Consider the following 19117-nt stretch of genomic DNA (forward strand, 5'->3'; position numbering starts at 1 on the left):
TCCATTTCTTTCCCCCCAAAAATATACTAGACCTTTTACTAGTGTATTATGACAAAGGAGCATCAATAACTGAACTACAAATTGACAAAACAAGTGAACAAGGTATATTGCAGGATGTATTCATGCCTGTTCATTCACTTGCCCAGTCACAGAATCCAGTCTGTACATGAGTGAAGGTACACTATTTGTATAGGGTATGTAAATTACAGCAGTCCTCTTAAAGCACACCAAAAGGCTAGATTCATTATAGTAAGTGATAGTAAGAATCAGGCAACCCTGAAAAGAAAAATCGGCAGTTTCCTCCACAAGCCACCCATGACCAAGGCCAGATATCTGAATTCTGCTACGGAACATGAGTCTCCATTCCCACTCTAGCCTTGGCCACTTTTTCTGAGGCTGTCAAAGGTAGAACTAAGTGTTCATTGTGAATCTTCATTAGCTGACAGGGATATCTGCCCCTTAAAAAACCAAACTGACAACGCCAAGGACCAAATCCAAAGCCCACTGAAGTCCATGGGAATCTTTTCCACTGACTTCAATGAAAGCTGGCTTAGGCCTCAAGTCACTTCCCACCCCATATGCCGCTGTCAGCTGAGAATCAACTTTCAACCACTAACAAGCTGGGCCAGATTCACAATGGCAATCCATGAAGCTTCATGCGCCATTACCAGCCAGTCTTCCAGTTCATGTCAATTAAAGGTTAATTGGATATCCGGGTCTTAAACAAGGTCAGAATTGATGAAGCAGCAGCACAGAATGGAACTAGACAAGGCCTCTAAGGCCCAATGTTGATTTTGCAAAATGAAATCTAAATCCAGAGACAGTTCAAACCAAAGAATACCTTACTCTGAGCCGCCTAACTTTGTAGAGGGGAGTGTGGGAGGTTTGAGCTTCTGCAAAAACTCAAGAAGCCAGGTTCCATTGTACCCCAACGAGCACTTTGAGGAAAGAAAGTCGGATGGTAAATTCTGGTTCTGGCCCCACCACAAGCCACAGATCTTGATCGAACAGTCCTTTTTAAAGGAAACCTACAAGACCGTAGCTCATTAGCATCTGCCATCTCCGCCACCCACCCAAAGAGCAGAGATTCTCAGGATCACTCAATCAGTGCTACCGCAGTCAGGATGACAGAGCTATTTCCACTGAGCTTACTCAAGGCCCCATTGGGCCCAATTCTGACCTTAGCTACACCAGCATAAATCCAGCGTTACTCCAGTGACATCAGTATAGTGGCACTAGATTCACACTGGTGTAACTCATAGCAGAGTTTGCACGCTCTGTGGTAGTAGAAATGACAGTGTGCCTCATGAAGGTTGTTGGGAAGTTTCTTAAAATGGAAGACTGGCACCCAAAGGAAGGCTGAGGAATTCATCCTCGGGGACAGATGTTTGGTAGGGGAAGGAGCTGTAGCTAGGATCCTCTGCCCACTTGGCTTTTGATGACTGCATCCGAGAAGGCTGAAGTAGCAGGAGTTAAGAGATATTTGATGAATCAGGAATAGACACTAGGGCCAGACAAAGGGCTTGCATCAACATCTAAACCCCTCAGCCAGCTAAACCAGACCCTGTATTCCCTATAACTCTGGATCACACTGGGCTGCTGGCCTACAAGTGCCCAGAAATCAAGGAAAACATCCTGAGTCCAGAGAATGCAGAGCTGTTGAACTCTGACTATAGCCGCACCCAAACCAAACTTCTATGGGTTAGTTAATCGCTGTCCGAGCAGGAGAAAAGTTCCTCAGCACAAGTTCTCCTCAGCCCATGAGATATTCTGCAGAGCCAGTCTTTGTGCTTTGGAACCAAAATCCACAACCTTCTGTGACCTTAGGCAACACAATGATTTTTGGGGGTTTTTTTTGCTAGTGAGTTAAGGTGACTTTGTTCATCATCATCCCACAGCCCACGCAGTACCTGGCCCTGAGGGGAGCCATGGTAACATGCCTTTAGACTGACCACCACTCACCTGAATACAATCCCTGCTATGAAGTAAAGGATCCCAAGCGTATCCATGATGTTCCACAGATCGGAGAAATATTTATTCCCATTCATGTACCACTAGAAAGGGAAAGGAGCAGAAAATCATCATGACAGCATGCTGTCAGCACTGGCTACTCATGTCATGGGCCAAATTCCACCCCATTGCTCGCCTTGGATACTTTACTCTGAGTGCCCTCATGGATTTCACATGGAATAAGGCTCTATTCACAGCAAGTAAGCATGGCCAAACCTGGCCCTTTATGACCATTGGACTAGCTCTTCTTTTTCATCTCTTTGTTGATGACATTTATTGGCTGCAGCATAGTTCAAATCATTAATATTTTCCCTAAAATGTCACCCTCGGTATTGGTGGTGTTCACCTCTATCAGGGTGACACAAGTCAGGGTTTTGTAGCCCTAAAGGTTCATTTGAAAATGCTTTTGCTATTGCAGTCTGAGTGTTACACTCATCTCCTGGAGCTGCAACTGGTTACTCATGTGCTTAGCCCCATTGGCTTCAGTGGGAATAAGGGGTACCCAATCTGGCCTTGAAAGCCAAGCCTACAAAATGATGGCTACACAGGAGGGGTACACAGCTAGGAAGAAACCACAGGAAGAAATACACCTGCTAGCTATGATCAAGCTAGTACACTGAAGACCACAATGTGGCCAGGGCAGCCTGGGTGATGGCTGGGGTTGCCTAGTACCATCCCAGTGGTTCTAGGTGTGTAATCCAGCAGCTAGCCTGAGCCATCATCTGTGCCAATTGCAGCCACACTGCTATTTTAGTGCACTAATTCAGAACTAGTCTACCCGTGCTGGGAATTACAACTGCTGGACAGAGAAATACTAAGGTGGGTTGAACAAATTTGTGGAGTCTTTCATCTGATGGCTGAGTTTGCTGTGTCTCATTGGCAAAAACTGATCCTTGAACCTTTTAACCTAAAACCATGCATCTCTACTGTTTAAACTATAGGACAGCGACCATTAACTGAAGTCGACAAATCTCTTAGTGAGCCAGCCTCAAGAAGGACAAAATTCCACAGGCCGTTAACATACAGCTATGCATTACCCCAGCTGAGGCATCAATCAGGATACTTGTAGAACACAGACAGTAGCTCTGTCAGATGGGCCAAAAGAAAGTCCTGCTTTGGCCAATTAAAAGTGATCACCACCATTACTTTGGCCCTAACCTTTGCTCTTCCATTTCTCCCCCCCTGTAAGATGGATGTAGTAGAACTTTCCTACCATAGAGGGAGCTGCAAAGATTCACTGTTTAACACTTGCACAATGCTTCAAAGATCAGTGGTCCATGGACCACAATTTGAGTGCCACTGAGATAACAGTATTCTTTGACAGTGTCCCCTCCCTTCTTGTCCAGCAAAGACATAGCTCACTGCTGAAATCCCAACCCTCCCAACTGTTCCCATGGGAAGTAAATGCTAACTCATTATTAAATCTGCTTGTTTCATAAAAATCTCCAAATGAACACTTGAATATTCACCTGTACATATTTTCAACCAAGAATGCATCTAAAACAGAGTCTCAACTTTAACTCCCACCCCTGAACGTCATGGATATGGGTCAGATTCTGATCTCCAGACCAATTCCCCTTCAATGCTTTGGGGTCCACGTTGGACCTGAAATGAGGAAAGGGACTGGCTTCTGGATCCTGGCTGCATCTGACAGAAGTACTGAGTGATAAATCAATAAAGAGATTTCTGCCTTTTTGACCCATTCTCATCAACAGCTCAAGAGCACCCAGCACCAACAAATCTCATCCCAAACCTTAGTTCGGATTCAGCTTTGAGCCTCAAGCTCTCTCTTAAGAGTATCCTCAGATTAATTCTAGTCTGCTTTTGTAACAATCAATAAGGAAATTATATAAAAGTATCAACTCATTTCAAACAAACATCACACAGAGATCTGGTCCAAATTCATATTCAATCATTATAAAGAATTTTCATGTACGGAGAATTAATTACAGATTTAACAAGCTTTAAATATATTTTATAACCAGTATGTTAAGAATTAAGTTTCTCACTTCTGGTACACCTATTTGGCTGTGTTTATAAAGTGAAATGGTGACATCTAGTGGCTGGTTCAATTAATTTCAGGGTTATTTTTTCCCCAGGCATCCCAACTGATGTATCCCATTCTGCAATACCACCTTCCAAGTATACGCTGATTTTTCAATTTGTAACTAAACATCAAGCATTCAAATAATTCTGAATCTTTGGAATATGATCAATGACTGTCAACCCAGTGTGCATCTCAGCAACTGGAGAGAAGTGAATAGCTATTCAATTCACAATGTATTTGTAAGCAAAACAGTGTACTGGATGCCATCACCTTTTTACACAGTGATGCAACGGAGCAGAGTGCCTGGTGTGTATACGACTTGCTGCGTGGTGCTGCTCAAATCATGCTATGATATCTGTAATTTTCCATAGTATGGGAAGAAGAGTTAATGCACCAGGGTTACACAAATGTTTAGATTAGAATTTGCACTGTTATTGTAGCCAGGTTTGGTCCTAGGATATTAGAAAGGCAAGGTGGGTGAGGTAGTATCTTTGATTGGACTAGCTTCTGTTGGTGAAAGAGACAAGGTTTCAAGCTACACAGAGCTGAAGAGTAGCAGCTCTGTATAGCTCAAAAGCTTGTCTCTCACCAACAGAAGTTGATCCAATAAATGATATTCCCTCACTCACCTTGTCTCTCTGGATTAGCATTGGTCAAATTCAGCATATTTCTATTTCTGCACAGGTTCAGCTCACACCTTGCTTTGAACATGACGTGTTGGGAAAGGCAGGAGCTCCAGAGAGAGAGAATGCAAGTCAACCAGAATATAAATTATTCTCTCATTAGTGGCTTTTCAAATTAAATTAAAAATCCCTTGCTTTTTATGACCCAAAGGTCTGGATTAAACATTTTATTTTAGCAATTGAACCTCTAGGAACCAAGTCCTAGGCTCGTTTAAGTGAGTGTAGCTCTGCTGTAGTCCATGGAACTACAACAATTTACACCCGCTAAGGAGTTAACCCTAAAATATGCTAACCTTTAACACTATTGGATATTCATATCAGAATAGACTATGAATGGGAATAGGCACACTGCTTCAAGCCAACCAGAACCCTGGCTCAAACCTCAAAGCAAACCCAGACTAAATAATTGAGATTCAGCGAAGTGTTAACATCATTCGTTTCTGCATCCACTCATGGCGAGGAGTCAACATACCATAATACCAGTAAAAAATGTTTTTGGTCCAACCAGTAAGAGGAAGTTCCTACAGAAGTGCCATTTGGTACCTCCATAGTTAGGGTTGTGTTGACACCTGCACTTCTAGCAGGACTTTAATTCACAGTTCAAAAACAGAGGCTAATATTTTTTCCCTTTGGAAAAAAAATCTTTTGGAAAGAAATCCCATGTTTTCAGCACAAAGGGGAATTTTGGAAGTGTGTTAATTTTAAAATGCAATCATACCAGAGCATGGGGAAAGTGTTTTTTATGCTTTATTAAAGCTTTTTGTGCTGTGTTGTGCATAAATAACTCAAAAAATCTTAATTTTAAAACCTCAAACTGAACCTGTAGCTAGTTCTCACTGAAGAATGCTTGCTTTGCTGAAGTTGAAGAACAACAGTGCTGAAGAGCTGGTAACTGACTGAATCAGTAAGGGAAATCTATACAGTCCATTTCTACTAAACTGTTTTTATACACGCACTAAATACAGTGATTCATATAGACCATATGCCCACACAGATATCCAGATACCTACTAGCAGATAGTCATTCTCAGCTCCAGCCTCACACCTCATCTTCATTTCCCATGGGGAAGTGTTTTTCGATTTTGCAACCAAATTGCAGGTGTTTTGGGGACTTTTGCCTCCATGTACACTCCACCCTACTGAATACGTAGTATGTGAACAAGGTGAGCCCTGAGAGAGAGTCAGACTTATTAGCCCCTTCTATTCCATTGTCATTTGAAAGATGAGCCTAGAGTTTTATTTTCCCCATCTGCTCCACCCAGCCTAAAGTCAGGCTGTGCACACAATTTAGGATGCACCACCCTAGAGCATATATAGGCTGGATTTGCGAAATCACAGATTCAGATGTTCATGGAACAGTGAATAAGCAGTGTGCAATCCTATTTTCTTTTTAAAAGCACAGTTCTACTACATAATGTGATTACATAGAAGTAGTGACTCCTTACTCCACAGAGCTGCTCCCTGTATGTAGTCAAAGTCTTATCTGCGGACTCTGCTTTACTACTTCCTCCCACACTCATTATACCTCCAGGAATAACACAGCTATCGGAGAAGGAGCTGGGTGGTTTTCTGGCTCTTGCATCATGAAGGGCAGACAATCATCCTTATTGCTGATGTGTGAACCAGAACACAAGCAAGCTGGGTTCCAATTCAAGTTTCAGGTTGTGGAGCAAGCACTTGGGAAGTGATCTTTTCACTATTCAGCTGTGCCAATTTGATTGGGAGAGGGAGAGAAGGAATATGGATCCCCATCAATGCCATTTTCAGAGTCTCTTTTCAGACTAGGACCTCACTTAAACAAGGCAACTCATTGGGGAAGGAAATGCCTTATGCCATGCAACAGTTGATCATTTACACAAGTTAGGCAATTCGAAATTCTAAGTCTCACAGCAGTGTTAAGTTGGTCATATTACACGTAACTCTCACATTTGGCACAACTACTAATACAAAACACTACATGTTTTATGCTCAACAGAACCAAGTTAGTTGCTATGAGAATTTCAGCTTTGTATGTGATTGGTCACTTTTCCCTTGCCCAAACCACCACCATCTGTGCCCCCCAAACCTAGTCAGAACTTGGTCCTCCTTTGTTCTGTGCACATGCGATTCCAAACGTTGCACTTGTATTAACACTTTCTGAAAGTTTGCACTAAATACACAGCGGACATCTTAATAGTTTTTGTAGACCGACATACAAATGCGGGACTTGAACCCGAAATCCTCTCTCTAGTAGCACCTCTGTTGGCTGCAATAGGAATGTTGCCTGAAAAAGGATTGTTGAATCAAACCCTCTCTCACTCAGCAACTCTCCAGCAGTTACAGCACAGAATTCTGCTGCAAATTAAAAAATTGTAAGCAATGTACGTTTACTTTATTATTAAAGGAATATATAACCCTCCTTCACAGACCTTGGAGCTAGGCACTCACTGGTAAGAACAGAGCTGATCAAACAAAGTTTGTTCAGTTACAGACCCCAGTCAGCAAACTGCCTGTGACCCCAACAGATAATTCTACATCAAGCCATTGGGAACCATGGCGCTCAGATGTAGGCATTTAAAATACACACAGAGCACAGCTGGTTCAACAGAGTAACCTATGCATCTGCAGACATCCAGTTCATTCCACCTTTGTAAGAAAATCAGAACTTGAACTGAACCGAAACTGAGAGAACTGGGGGAAATCAACATTTCCCTCAAATGATAATTGTGAATATTGCTAATAGCTCCATGCGCAGGATTCCTTCTGAGGTCAACTACCGTTCCACACATGGAGGTACTGAAGCACTGGGCCCAGGCAAAGTGGTCCAGCATTGCCAGCTGGGAAAAGAAGAAACAGTATTGAAAGATGAACCAGCACCCATACCAGTCCCATGCAGCCACTCCTCAGTAGCTCTTCAGAGGTGGGCTGAGCTCTTAAGTTTTCCTTTCATTTTGTTCTCCTTTTCGTTTTGAAAAAAGCCCCCAATTTTAGGCTTACTTCAGACTTTAGTCAGAAGGTTAATTTCTGACCAATGAGAGGGTGGCTCTCTGACTTAAAAATGATCTAGGTATCTCAAAAGTGAAGATAGGCTGAAGCCTAAGAGTTTGGCTCCAGATCCTCAGCTGTGGAGTTTAGGTGTGGCCCAGTAGTGTGCTAAGGGCTGGTTGTTGGTTTGGGGCACACACTAAACAAAAGCTTACTAAGTCAGGCAGGAACACAAACTGCATTTTTCTTGGACGTTTGCCCAGTATGCTCCTAGACCATCCAAATCACAGAGAAACCAAGTGTTGGGATTTCCCAAAGAACCTAGGGAAGTTGGGCACTGAATTCATTGGCTTGGATTTTCAAACTTTTCTTCTGCAGCCGAGCCACACAACACAACAGGGAGGTCAGCCTGACTCGAGGTATCGACATCCGTCAATTCAAATCAGTTAGATGCCCGTTAAGTGCCTCTCCAGACAACCTTTACTCAAAACACATCATCCTTGTGCATGTATTCTCATTAAAATCAATGGGAGTGAGATAATTTGCTTCATGCCTGCTCATACAAGGAGGAGTATGCAGAGTCAGAGCCCTAGATCTGAAGCAGTTTTGGCTGCCCCGAACGTCGATGAGTGGGAAGAAAGGTTTCCCTTATGCCCAGCTGCTTCTTCAGCTGGGTTTTATGACCCTCCAGCCCCTTTCAGTTTTCACTTTCTGAACTGAGAGTTGCTTAACATTCTTAACTCAGCTATTGCTACTGAAAATGGCAGACAGGCTGCCTCATGCTACTGAAGTGGCAGCTGAGCCCAGATAGGAGGTGCAAGGAGGGGTCCAGAGAGACCAGGAAACCTAATCAGGAAAAGCAGCAATCAGACAAGAATAATTTTGCAATGGGTGATTTCAGGGTAGCAGACCCTTATAACCTTTCCCTGTCATCCACTAGAGCGTACATCTGTCTTGCCAAAGGTGCACCCATATTTATTCGGTAATGGATTTATTTTTTCCTGAGAAAAATTAAGTAGCAGGGTTACAACCAGTGTGGGCATGGCTGAGACTCATCTTGCAGTGATCTTTCTGCAGGCAGCCCTTGTGCTGGCATTTGTGCTCTCGTCTCATGCCATGCAAGGTACTCGGGACTGCATTGAGCAACTAATAAATCACACGCCATCTTCTCTTAACAGGAGATCCTAAATCATGATTTCCAAAACTTCACTGGCCACAGAAATCCCAGCATTCTGAAGTACTTGCATTACGAGAGGCATTTTCTTAAAAGAAAGACATCCCCTCCTCCCCCCCCAACCCACACACACAAAAAGCTCTGCGAAAAATAAATTAGTGCATCTCATCAGGAGTATCTCAGTAATGCATAGACATGTGCCCTATTTGTGGTGTGGATACGAGGTCTCCTTTAGGCACATTTCTCTCACTCATGAAATGTCAAATACCAGGGATAGCTGCATGGGTCTGTCAAAGCATTTTAGAGCATGACACATTTTCCATTAAAAATTTCATCTGAATGGCCTACGTTGTTTGACAATTTATACCACATGGTTTTGAGAGATCTCTCTAGTGACATGAGCCCAGATCAAAGGTATTTAAGTGCCTAAATCCCATTGAAAGGCACCAAAATAACTTGGAGGATATGCACAATGGACTAATACATACAGCACAGGATTCAGCAGGTTTCCCTCAACACACAAACACAGCTACTGCCAGCATTAGCAGGAGTTACGTGTCAGTGGTGGTGAAAACAACCACTCCCTTAGGGGTTCTCTGAATGACTTTTGCACAGCATTTGCACAAAACCTTCCAGGTCTCCATTTTTCCTTCATCTAGAAGGGAAAAAAGGCATCTGTGTGGAAATAAACCATTTTGGTTCCCAAGTGTTGCCTACTTGTCTCACTTCATCACAAAGCAGGATGAAGACCAGAACGTAGAGGACAAGCTCCAGCATGGTGGGTTCTCTCTGAAAATCCATGAGCAAGACGTAGGCAAACAGCAGCAGGAAAACAATATAGAAGATGACGTTCCAGGAGAAGACGACAAATGGAGAGGTGAAGAACGAAGCATAATACAACAGGAGTTTCTTGCTCTTCTCCACAGGCTTTTTCCTAAATAAATAAGGATGATCTCAAACACATCGCTCGAGCCTTAAAAAAAAATGTTTTGTGAAATTAAAGTAGTGACCATGCATGTGCACTAGATTTTTTAAATAGAAAAATTTTGAAGCGCTGTCAAACAGGTATAATCTGAGCAGCATCAATTAAAAATACCCCTGACTCAAGGTCTTTTGGCAAGGTGGCCTATTCTTGTCCCTGCAAGACCAGAGTTGTTGTCCTCTCTCTGGCTCATTCAACCATTAGGTAGCTTGTTAGCAATGACAGCCAAAATTAGCACTTGTCAACCAGGAACTTCACTGAGGTCATGCATTTCCTTTCATATAGGCCACCAAACTATCGTCAGATGGTAACAACTTGCATTCATTAATGACAATTTCAAACTGTCATCCATGCTCAGATTAACCTCCACAGCAGAAGAGATCCATCACAGAGGAAAGATGTTTGTGTGTTTAAGACACTGGAATGGGACTCAAGAAACATGGGTCCAATTCCCAGTTCTGCCACCAAGTCCATGTGTGACTTTGTGCAAATCGTTTCATCTATCCTATGCTGTATTTTTCCATCTGTAAAACAGGAATGATACTTCCTACTTTAGAAGGCTGTTTGGGATACATTAATTATTTAAGGCATTCAGATACTATGAGGTGAGCCATATATTAGCTCCTAAATAGGTTACATACACATGCCAATTCTCTACCAATGAGAACTCCGTTACCTGAAGGAGATGAAACCACAGCCGATTAAAGGGAAAAGGAACAGACACAATAGAATCTTCCAGTTCTTGGTGTCCCTCGAGATCTCTCCATACCACTGCTTGGAAAGGAAATTCTATAGTAAAGAGCAGAAAGATTCAACCAGGTTTTAGTGAAGCAGGGTAGAGAAAGCAGAACTGTAAAGTGTGTTTCTGATGTTTAACGCACAAAGCCCAGAAATGATTTCTGTTGAAAGATATGGAGTTGTTGGACTTCTGTAGCATTGGAGACCTTGAGAGCTGCAGAAATAAGAGCTATCCAGGTCAACAGAAAGGAAAGGCTACTGCATAAGACCACTGCTTCCGCTTGTCTCATAGGCTAACATCTCCAGGAGATAGTGGTAGGAGGAGGATCAAGTGGCAATATTTCCAAGAAGTTTTGAGGTAGGAGGAGTAGATAGTTTAATTTAGCTAAGGGAGTTTTAGGTGCAGACACCACTCCAACGGCTGCTACATCCAAGAACACGAGCAGAGCAAGGAGATGCTCTGACAGAGTAAAAATCTCAGGCAGTCTCCATCCATAGGCCTTCTATGCTATAAGTTAAAGCTTCCCTCTCCTGGCATAACACCTAGTGGGGAACCATCACTCTTGTGTGTGCATACTTTGCATTATTTAATGCATGCTCTGCACATGCAAGTTTCACACACACGCCTGCACTTGGGGTAAGGATATCAGAGCCTACAGCACGTTCCTTTTAGTAGCACTACAAACACTATCTGATCACATACGGGAGGAAGTAATTCACAATTGCAAAGAGGCAGAGTTCACGTTGCTTTGGGATTCTGGTCTGAAACTCCCGACTTCCAAACAATTCAAATCTCTGCCATAGTATTTCTTTAAGAAAGGTTTTTTTCAAACAATTCATCTCTATAATCTTTAAAAAGGAAGTGAGTGCAATATTTACATAGCCATTGAGCTGTGCTAATTTTGTTGTTGAATCACTTTCGTTGTTGAAGAATCACTCTGTTTGGTTTACATTACCTGCACTCCCGGCTGTGCAATGAACTGCTGATCTTTAGCTTCCACAGCAAGTTCCAGGCAATTGCTCCCACCCCAGGCTTCACAGGAGTAAGTCAGCAGCTGTTCAGCCAATTCTTCATCACTGCTGTAACAGTCAGAGAACAGCTCTAAAGGAGAAACAGCCCCACAAGGACAGAAGGGAAAAATAAAGCCTGTGTCAGATATAGACCTCTTCACCCTCTCTAGACCCCTGTCCCCATTTCAGTCATGGTTGCAGAAATCAGGAGGCCTGAAATCTCGAGATTAAGGTTCATGCTGCAAAATTAATGAAGTCATTTTGCACACCCTGCATGTTGTACAAGATAATTAGCGACATGCTAAGCTCCATATTTAACAGGAATAGGAAACTGTGCAACATGACTGAGCTAATGTAGCTGCAAGGAGCCCACTTGGTTTTTCCCCCCCTAAGTTTGATATATTTGCTTGTATAATCTTCAACTGGTGTTAATTAAGGTTTTGGCCATTAACGTACAATACAAGAGCCCCTTCCCTATTTTCACTACAAGCTGCTGATCACCAGCTGAACATTGCTCATGTTTCCAAGTCTCTTGATGCAGGCGCTTACCTACTGCTCGCGTCACATATTCATTTGCCAGCTCCTCGGACTCCCCAGCAGCATTAATGTCATTCTTCACTTTTGCCAGGCTCTTTAGTAGTTTGCTGGCCCCAAGTGCTGCCAAAGTGCAGCCCTTAGTCTACGAAGAGAGAGAATCAGGAAGTCACACAGAGCTCTCTGCAAGAGATGGTCATCACCATTTCCCTCCACTAATGGCACAGGGCACCAACAATTCTACTCTACAATGGGAAGTTGCGTTCCATTGCTTAATGGCACACAGGCTTCTTCCACCACCCCCTTTTACACAACTGCTTGGTCTTTCTTGCCTTGTTTGCTTGTTTTGAAATTAATTCAAGGCTGGTGAGTTGTGCCATGTTGTCAGCAACGGAAAATGAAGCTCCAGATGCTCAAAACAAGCATAATCCAACCACTCAAAGCAACACCATCACACCACCCTGGCAATGTGCTCCTTAAAACCATTCTGTAATCATACAATTCTAGGCACAAGGTGTTGTTGCTGTGGTTAAAATTTCATTAAAACACCCTCCAAGGTGTCATCAATGTAGACACGAGTCCTGGAGTCAGATGTTGAGAACACACATCTGCAGTCCTACAATGGACACCACCTGACCCCAGCTGAGGTTGGCACAGCTCAGCATGGACACAAGGACCTGTATTAGCAGGTCACAAGAATGGTGGGGCAAGTTTACAATGCAATGAAAGATGTATGGCCTGGCCACGGCTTACCCGTGTCAGCTGACTTGAGCTCTCAGCGTTAAAAATTGCCATTCAGGCTCAGGCTCCAACCCAAGCCCTGAAACCCCATGATGGGGGTGGGTCTCAGAGCCCAGCTTCATCCCAAGGCCAAATGTCTACAGTCATTTTTAGCCTCACAAATCGGAGTTCATTGACCCTAGCTCCGAGACTCAGTTCTGCAGAGTTTTATTGCAGTATAGACGTACCCTTGGTCAAGTATGCCAGCAGAGAGGTTAATTGGTGCTAATAGGTATGCACATAGGGTAAAGTCTAGACTGCAATCACAGGGTGAGGGGCCCATAGCCGCATCCACAGAGGGCGTGACTGCAGCATACATACACATGGCCAAACTCCTTTAGTCTAGAAAGCTCTGGTACCAGAGCCATGAAGGTGTGACAGTACAGGCTCATCACCTGAGTAATTACGCAGGGGGCCATACAGCCTGTGCCGCCACAGCTTCACCCCTTCAGATTAAAGCTAGCTCAGGTATGTCCACACGAGCCACAATCACAGCCTACAGAGACACCATTATCATCTTCCAGGTACTAGATATGACCACTGCATTTTCCGGGGGCTGCAGATGTGCGATCAGATCGGCCACCACTTTCAGTCACTAGCCATAAGCAGCCAAGCTCTCAACCGGAAATGAAAGACGTATAGCTAATATACAGTTTCAGTTTCCTTAAATAAATATGCCTCTCTTTTTCAATTAGAAGTAGAAACTGGATCAAACCATGTGTCTGGATCAGATCATCTCCTACTGTGGAGTGGAAGGGAGTTCATGATCCAAACCAGGGTCCAGCTATGAATTTCACAAGTAGCACCTTTTCTATTAGTAAAAGGCTGAATCAAACTTTCGGTGAGGAGAGGGTCTTGAAATCCATGTATGGATCCAGATCCAAATTTAGTAGCTCAGGCCCATTTAGTTAGAAGATTGAAAGAGGACAAAAATTTAGAATGTGTTATCAGTAGCTTATTTATCATCAGGGCCTGCCCTAGACCAAATAGCACCTCAGCTGAGGAGTGTCTTTGGCGCACCCCTCCAATTTGTTAAACTTTTGAATACCTTATTTTTTATTGCATTTGTCGCCCATTTCACAGGCTTTGATGCACGATTTATCCCTGTCATATGAGATGAATTTGCACACTAGGATCTTCAAATCTGCATTCTATTTTCCTTTTTGTCGCTAAGAACAAAAGCCACCTGTACCTAAATCCGGTCCTATCTATCATGTGTTTGAGTTACAAGATTATTCTTCTGGGGAGGACAGAGGACAAATGCTTGCAAAGGCTGAAAGTGGCAAGATAAATACAACAGCACTGGGGGATGTACCCTACCTGTTCCCAAATGACTTTGGATAACTCCTTCTTGTTCTGAAGAACCGACCAGATGAAGAGAGCTTGCAAAGGGTGCCTTGTAATTGAAGATTCATCCTGGCAGGAAGGAAAGGCACGATCAATTCAATGACCTTGGCTTTATTTTTAAATCAAGTATATATTAGTTTATTCAACCTAAAACTTGGGACAGATCCCTGGCTCCCTGCTTTGTGCTCTGTGCACTGCTCCCCGGAAGCGTTAACATTTTAACAAGGAGATGGATTACAGGTGGAAACAAACCCATTCTACACATTTTAGTCAGGCCCTATAGTATTGAACCAAACCCATTACCATAAACTCGGAAATATACAGATAAAATTATTATAATAAATTATAGGAATGCCTTCCATTATTTTATTTCATTTTAATATAGCATGCATCCATTTATGCCATTCTATGGTAGGACTTCCATTAAAATTACTACTGGACATTAACTGACATGCAGCAAGCGTGTAACTCAGCAGAAAGTGTGGGGGGGGGGGGGGGGCAGGTGGAAGTGTTGGCTTTGAAAATTGCAAAGCCATCTCTAGGGGATTTAAACACTCAAATCATATTGTTTTTAATGGTGGGTTGTGTGTCTGAATTCCCTAGCTGGTTTGGAAAGTCTCATTCACAGAATGTGAGGTCAGAAGGCACCATTAGATCATCTAGACTGACTCCTTTTATATCACAGCTTAAGTTTCACCCCATTTCCCTTACATTGAACCCAGTAACTCAGGTTAAAAGAAAGCAAGTCAGTCCCCAAGAGACTAAGCATCTTGTGTGCGACAGGCAGAGAAGAGGAGGGACTGAGATGCCAGCAATGTCTCAGGCCCTGCTGCAAGGATAGGGAATTGTTTAGGTAAGCTATGCCCAGATGTTCCCAGCAGGCAATCCACCCCCCACTGTGCAGAGGAAAGCAAAAAAAAACCAAAGTCCCTATGACTTTGACCTGGAGAAAATGCCTTCCCAAACCCACGTCTGGTGATCAGTTTGACCCTGAGCATGTGTGTAACAAACCAGCCAAACATCTGAGGATACATCTACACTGCAAATAAAATAACCCGTGGCAGTGAGACGCAGAGCCCAGGTCAACTGACTTGGGCTCGTGCTCCAGAGCTAAAAATAGCAGTGTAAACATTCTTAGTTGGGCTGGAGCCCAGGCTCAGAGCTGGTGATGGGAGGAGGAATGCCTACACTTCTATTTTCAGACCCATAGAGTGAGCCTCACAAGCCCAAGTTGGTTGACCTAGGCTCTGAGACTCACTACCATGGGGTGAGGGAGAAGGTTTGCATTTTACACACATCCTGAAAAATAAGGATACTTTATTTCTCTGTACCACCCCTCCCCCCACACACACACACTCTGGTGTCCTATATCCAGCTGTGGCCAATCCATCATGCTTCAGACCTTTTCTTCCCAGTAACGTAAAAGACAATTCCCTCTTTCCTTCACTGAGCCATTCTCAATTGAAAACTGTCATCCTCAGTGATAAGAATTTGGGGTTCTTCACAGGTCTTAATTAGAACATGTTTTAAAACTGCTGCGTGTGAGGGTCATGATTCCAGACTGTCATTATCTCAGACAGACTAATTTATTCAGCTAGCATTTTAACAAAGGATATACACCACAGATGAACATGTGGAATGCCTCAGTATGTTAAAGGCCATTGCACCACGCACAACTGATAGCATTTTTTAAACAACTGAAATGCAAATTCATTACTACTATACTGGCAAAAGAGAAAACAATTCTTGTTTTCCTACCTAAGAATGCATGATCAGACCAACTTGTTGGTTACTTACCAACAGCCCTATTTCGGTCTCATCCCGGCTATTTTTATCCTCTTTTTTGAGGCCTCTTCGGAAGTCCTCTACCATCTTCCACACAAATGTGAGAAGTGCGTCATTGTAGGAGTTCTTAGCAATCTGCAGGTTCTTAAACACCAAGCTGCTGAAGTGGTTGGTGAAGAGCTCTGTAAGGACCTCATTGCTGAGAAACTTCCTCAGGTTCAAGCCGTTCTCCAGAAACAGACGAACAAATTTGGGCCTATCCTTTATAAGAGCTATAAACATGACATCTTGAAGGTCTGCAGACTGGGAGAAAACAAGAGAAAACTCAGATATTACCACGAGGTCAGCAGCGGATGGCTGAGCAGAATTCTTAGGTCACCCATTGGCTCCTCTCTCTCCGCTGTTGCTCTCATGTTTTTTTTACGGATAATGTGGGTCACATTTTGCCTTTGATCCACATTTCCTCCAGAATCCAGCCATGGCCATGGTTTGGAAAGTGACTGAAATAAGCACACTTTGGCATTCTATGTATAGGCATCATCAAGAATTTCCATATTAAAATGTCTTAACATTGTAAAAACGAACACTAACTGCTACCCCCAGCAAGATTCTACTTTAAGCATCACTTCCACCCCATAAACAACAGGGCTGGCACTGGTAAAGCAGAATAGAATAGGGCTTATTATTCCAGAGCTTTAACGATGTTTCAGGTTAACACTTGACTAACAACCACGTCTACCCTTTGGATATTTTTCTTCTCTCTTTTACATGCATTGACAGACACAGAGACTATAAAGCCTGGTATTTGGCCATAGAGTAGGTCCTGACAACACTGGCCACACAGCTAATTTCTGGCTTTGGCACACTGCCCCCAGATGGTCAAATCTGACTTCACAGGGTCCACTTCTAGACAGGGTGGTTCTTTCAAACCTTGACTTCTGCTCAGATAGCAAAAAAAATATCAGTTATCGTCAACTAACAGAACCACCACCCCTTGTGGCTGATAAGGAACTGGGTTGAGACATGTTTCCAAGCAGTTGAGTAACCTACCTGAAGTAATGGTATATTTCATACCAAGGTAAGCTGTGACACTCATGTCATAATAGCAATTAATCTGATAGGTTAGTGTGTTTGATGTGTGGAGGGCACACCTATACATTCTGCTCACATCAGAACGGGCAGGAATGGAATCTTGACTTACATCAATCAGAAAAGCAATGCCTATGTAAATGGTGCGAGTAAGAATTTCACTCCTTGTCTCCCCCAACCCCACTAGTTATGCCAAGGTGCAATCTTTGACTCTACCTCCCAGCGGCGGTCATTGGTGAAGATCTCATCACTGGCCAGGTCCAACTGGTTCCACTCCAGCAGCAGTTTCAGCTGCCCATTCCAGTTATCTTTGTCCTGTTCGTTGGTACTGAAGGCTGTAAGAGGAAGAGACACCTAAGTAACGACTAGAGACTGGAGAGCACCTTGGCATATTTTCTACCATCCCTAGCTCTTTCTCCCTCTCAGCCACAAAAGAAGCCTCTATTGTCTGTTTTGAGACTCACTTATAGCTTTAACAGGGCTTTGGTCGTTGTCCACATTTTAAAACACGTGGTGCGTATAGACCAGGGAGTCTGTGTGCATCCCAGTGCCAGAGGCAAGGGGCTCACAGGTACCAAGTAGAGTGTTTCAGAGGGCCTGACCAGTTCAGCATGCCTCAATTCACCTATGTCAATGACACACTGACAATTAACGTTCTTGCATAGTCTATGTACATTAAACTCCCAAACAACTGTACAAATGTGAAGGAAATGTGTTTGAACCTAACAAGTTTGGGGAGTGGGCAAACACGTCTTTTTCCAGACAAAGGAAAGGCCAAGGCAGATGCAATCACAGCCAATTGATAATCATAGTCAAGTAGCCATTCGTTGGCATAACAGTAGATGCAAGGACAGATCAATTTGCATTGTATAAAGCACCATCAAGGAAGAAACCAGCATGGAACCTTTTCCATCAGACTCCATGGCACCTAACCCCGCAACAAGGACACTACTTTGAGAAGGGCATATTTCAATAGTTCAGTTGAATGGAAGAGAGGAGCAAAGAACCCCAAGTTATCTTACACCGACAACGATAAAGGAACCCAGCAGTTTGGGTGGGTAACCTGACTAAGGGAGTGGTCGGCCATCTTGCTGACAGGAAGTATGGCAAGAAAGTTAACGTGAACTAAGACTATAGTTTCATTAAGTCTTGGTTGCTAGGAAATATTTTTCATTTTTATTTGGTTAAGCATTCTCACCTTACACTTGAACTCACCTGAAATCTCTTTTTGATTAAATAAACTTGTTTTACTTTTATTTTAAATCAACCCAGGACCGTATTTGACTAGAAGTGGTTATTAACTCCAATTAAACCAACAAGCTGCTGTGCTTGTGTCTCTTTAGAGGCACAACAGACCTCAGTACTCCTCTGAGCATTCTCGGAGAGGCTGGACATTTCAGGGGAAATTCAGGACTGGGAGTGTGTTGAGATCACCGAGTCCTAATGAAGACTCAGGGTGGGGATATTGTAGGCAGTGCTGAACCAGGGCTGCATAGCACACAGACAGCCAGGGAACTGTATGTTTCTCTGCTGGTGGCCAGGCTGTGAGCCACAGCCGCAGAGCATTTAAGGCACCCATAATTATAGGGCAGGTAGCAACAACCCCTCACAGGCCTGGACTGCACCCTGGAATGTGAAAGAACCACAAATGGACTTTTCTGCCCATATGGAATGGGGGAAGTGCTGCCTCTCTGACACCAACCTGCACCCAGTAACCCATGAAAATTCCTCCATGGGTGTGCCACGCAGAAGGGACTGTACAGAGTGTGGGAGAGGTTATGGGAAGGGAGAAGGGAGCAACCAGGCCTCAGAGCACTGACCCACCAGATGAGTTAATATAGCTCCAAATCTCTGGGTCCCCTCTCTGGTTGCTACTCAGCAGTCAAAGGCCCCAATCTGATCAACGAAGTCAAAACCTTTCCTAGAGCCTAGGGACTGGTAGCATTGGGGAAGACCTCAGACAGGGCCCCATTC

At 43.5% G+C, this 19117-nt stretch overlaps 1 protein-coding gene across 1 annotated transcript in view; it reads right to left on the reverse strand.

Moving 5' to 3' along the window:
• TRPM8 (transient receptor potential cation channel subfamily M member 8) overlaps positions 1 to 19117 on the reverse strand; it is a 68267-nt gene that overhangs the window by 20511 nt on the left and 28639 nt on the right. The window contains exons 10-17 of the mRNA XM_067548657.1: positions 17360 to 17478; positions 16067 to 16357; positions 14243 to 14338; positions 12158 to 12287; positions 11554 to 11699; positions 10536 to 10648; positions 9595 to 9811; positions 1963 to 2054 (exon numbers count right to left, since the gene is read on the reverse strand). Coding sequence (XP_067404758.1) covers positions 1963 to 2054; positions 9595 to 9811; positions 10536 to 10648; positions 11554 to 11699; positions 12158 to 12287; positions 14243 to 14338; positions 16067 to 16357; positions 17360 to 17478 — 1204 coding nt within the window. The remainder of the gene's footprint in view (positions 1 to 1962; positions 2055 to 9594; positions 9812 to 10535; positions 10649 to 11553; positions 11700 to 12157; positions 12288 to 14242; positions 14339 to 16066; positions 16358 to 17359; positions 17479 to 19117) is intronic.

This window comes from Emydura macquarii, unplaced genomic scaffold (genome assembly GCF_026122565.2).
Source record: "Emydura macquarii macquarii isolate MOO-44397 ecotype Brisbane River unplaced genomic scaffold, CSIRO-AGI_Emac_v2 contig_1253, whole genome shotgun sequence".
Taxonomy (NCBI): domain Eukaryota; kingdom Metazoa; phylum Chordata; order Testudines; family Chelidae; genus Emydura; species Emydura macquarii.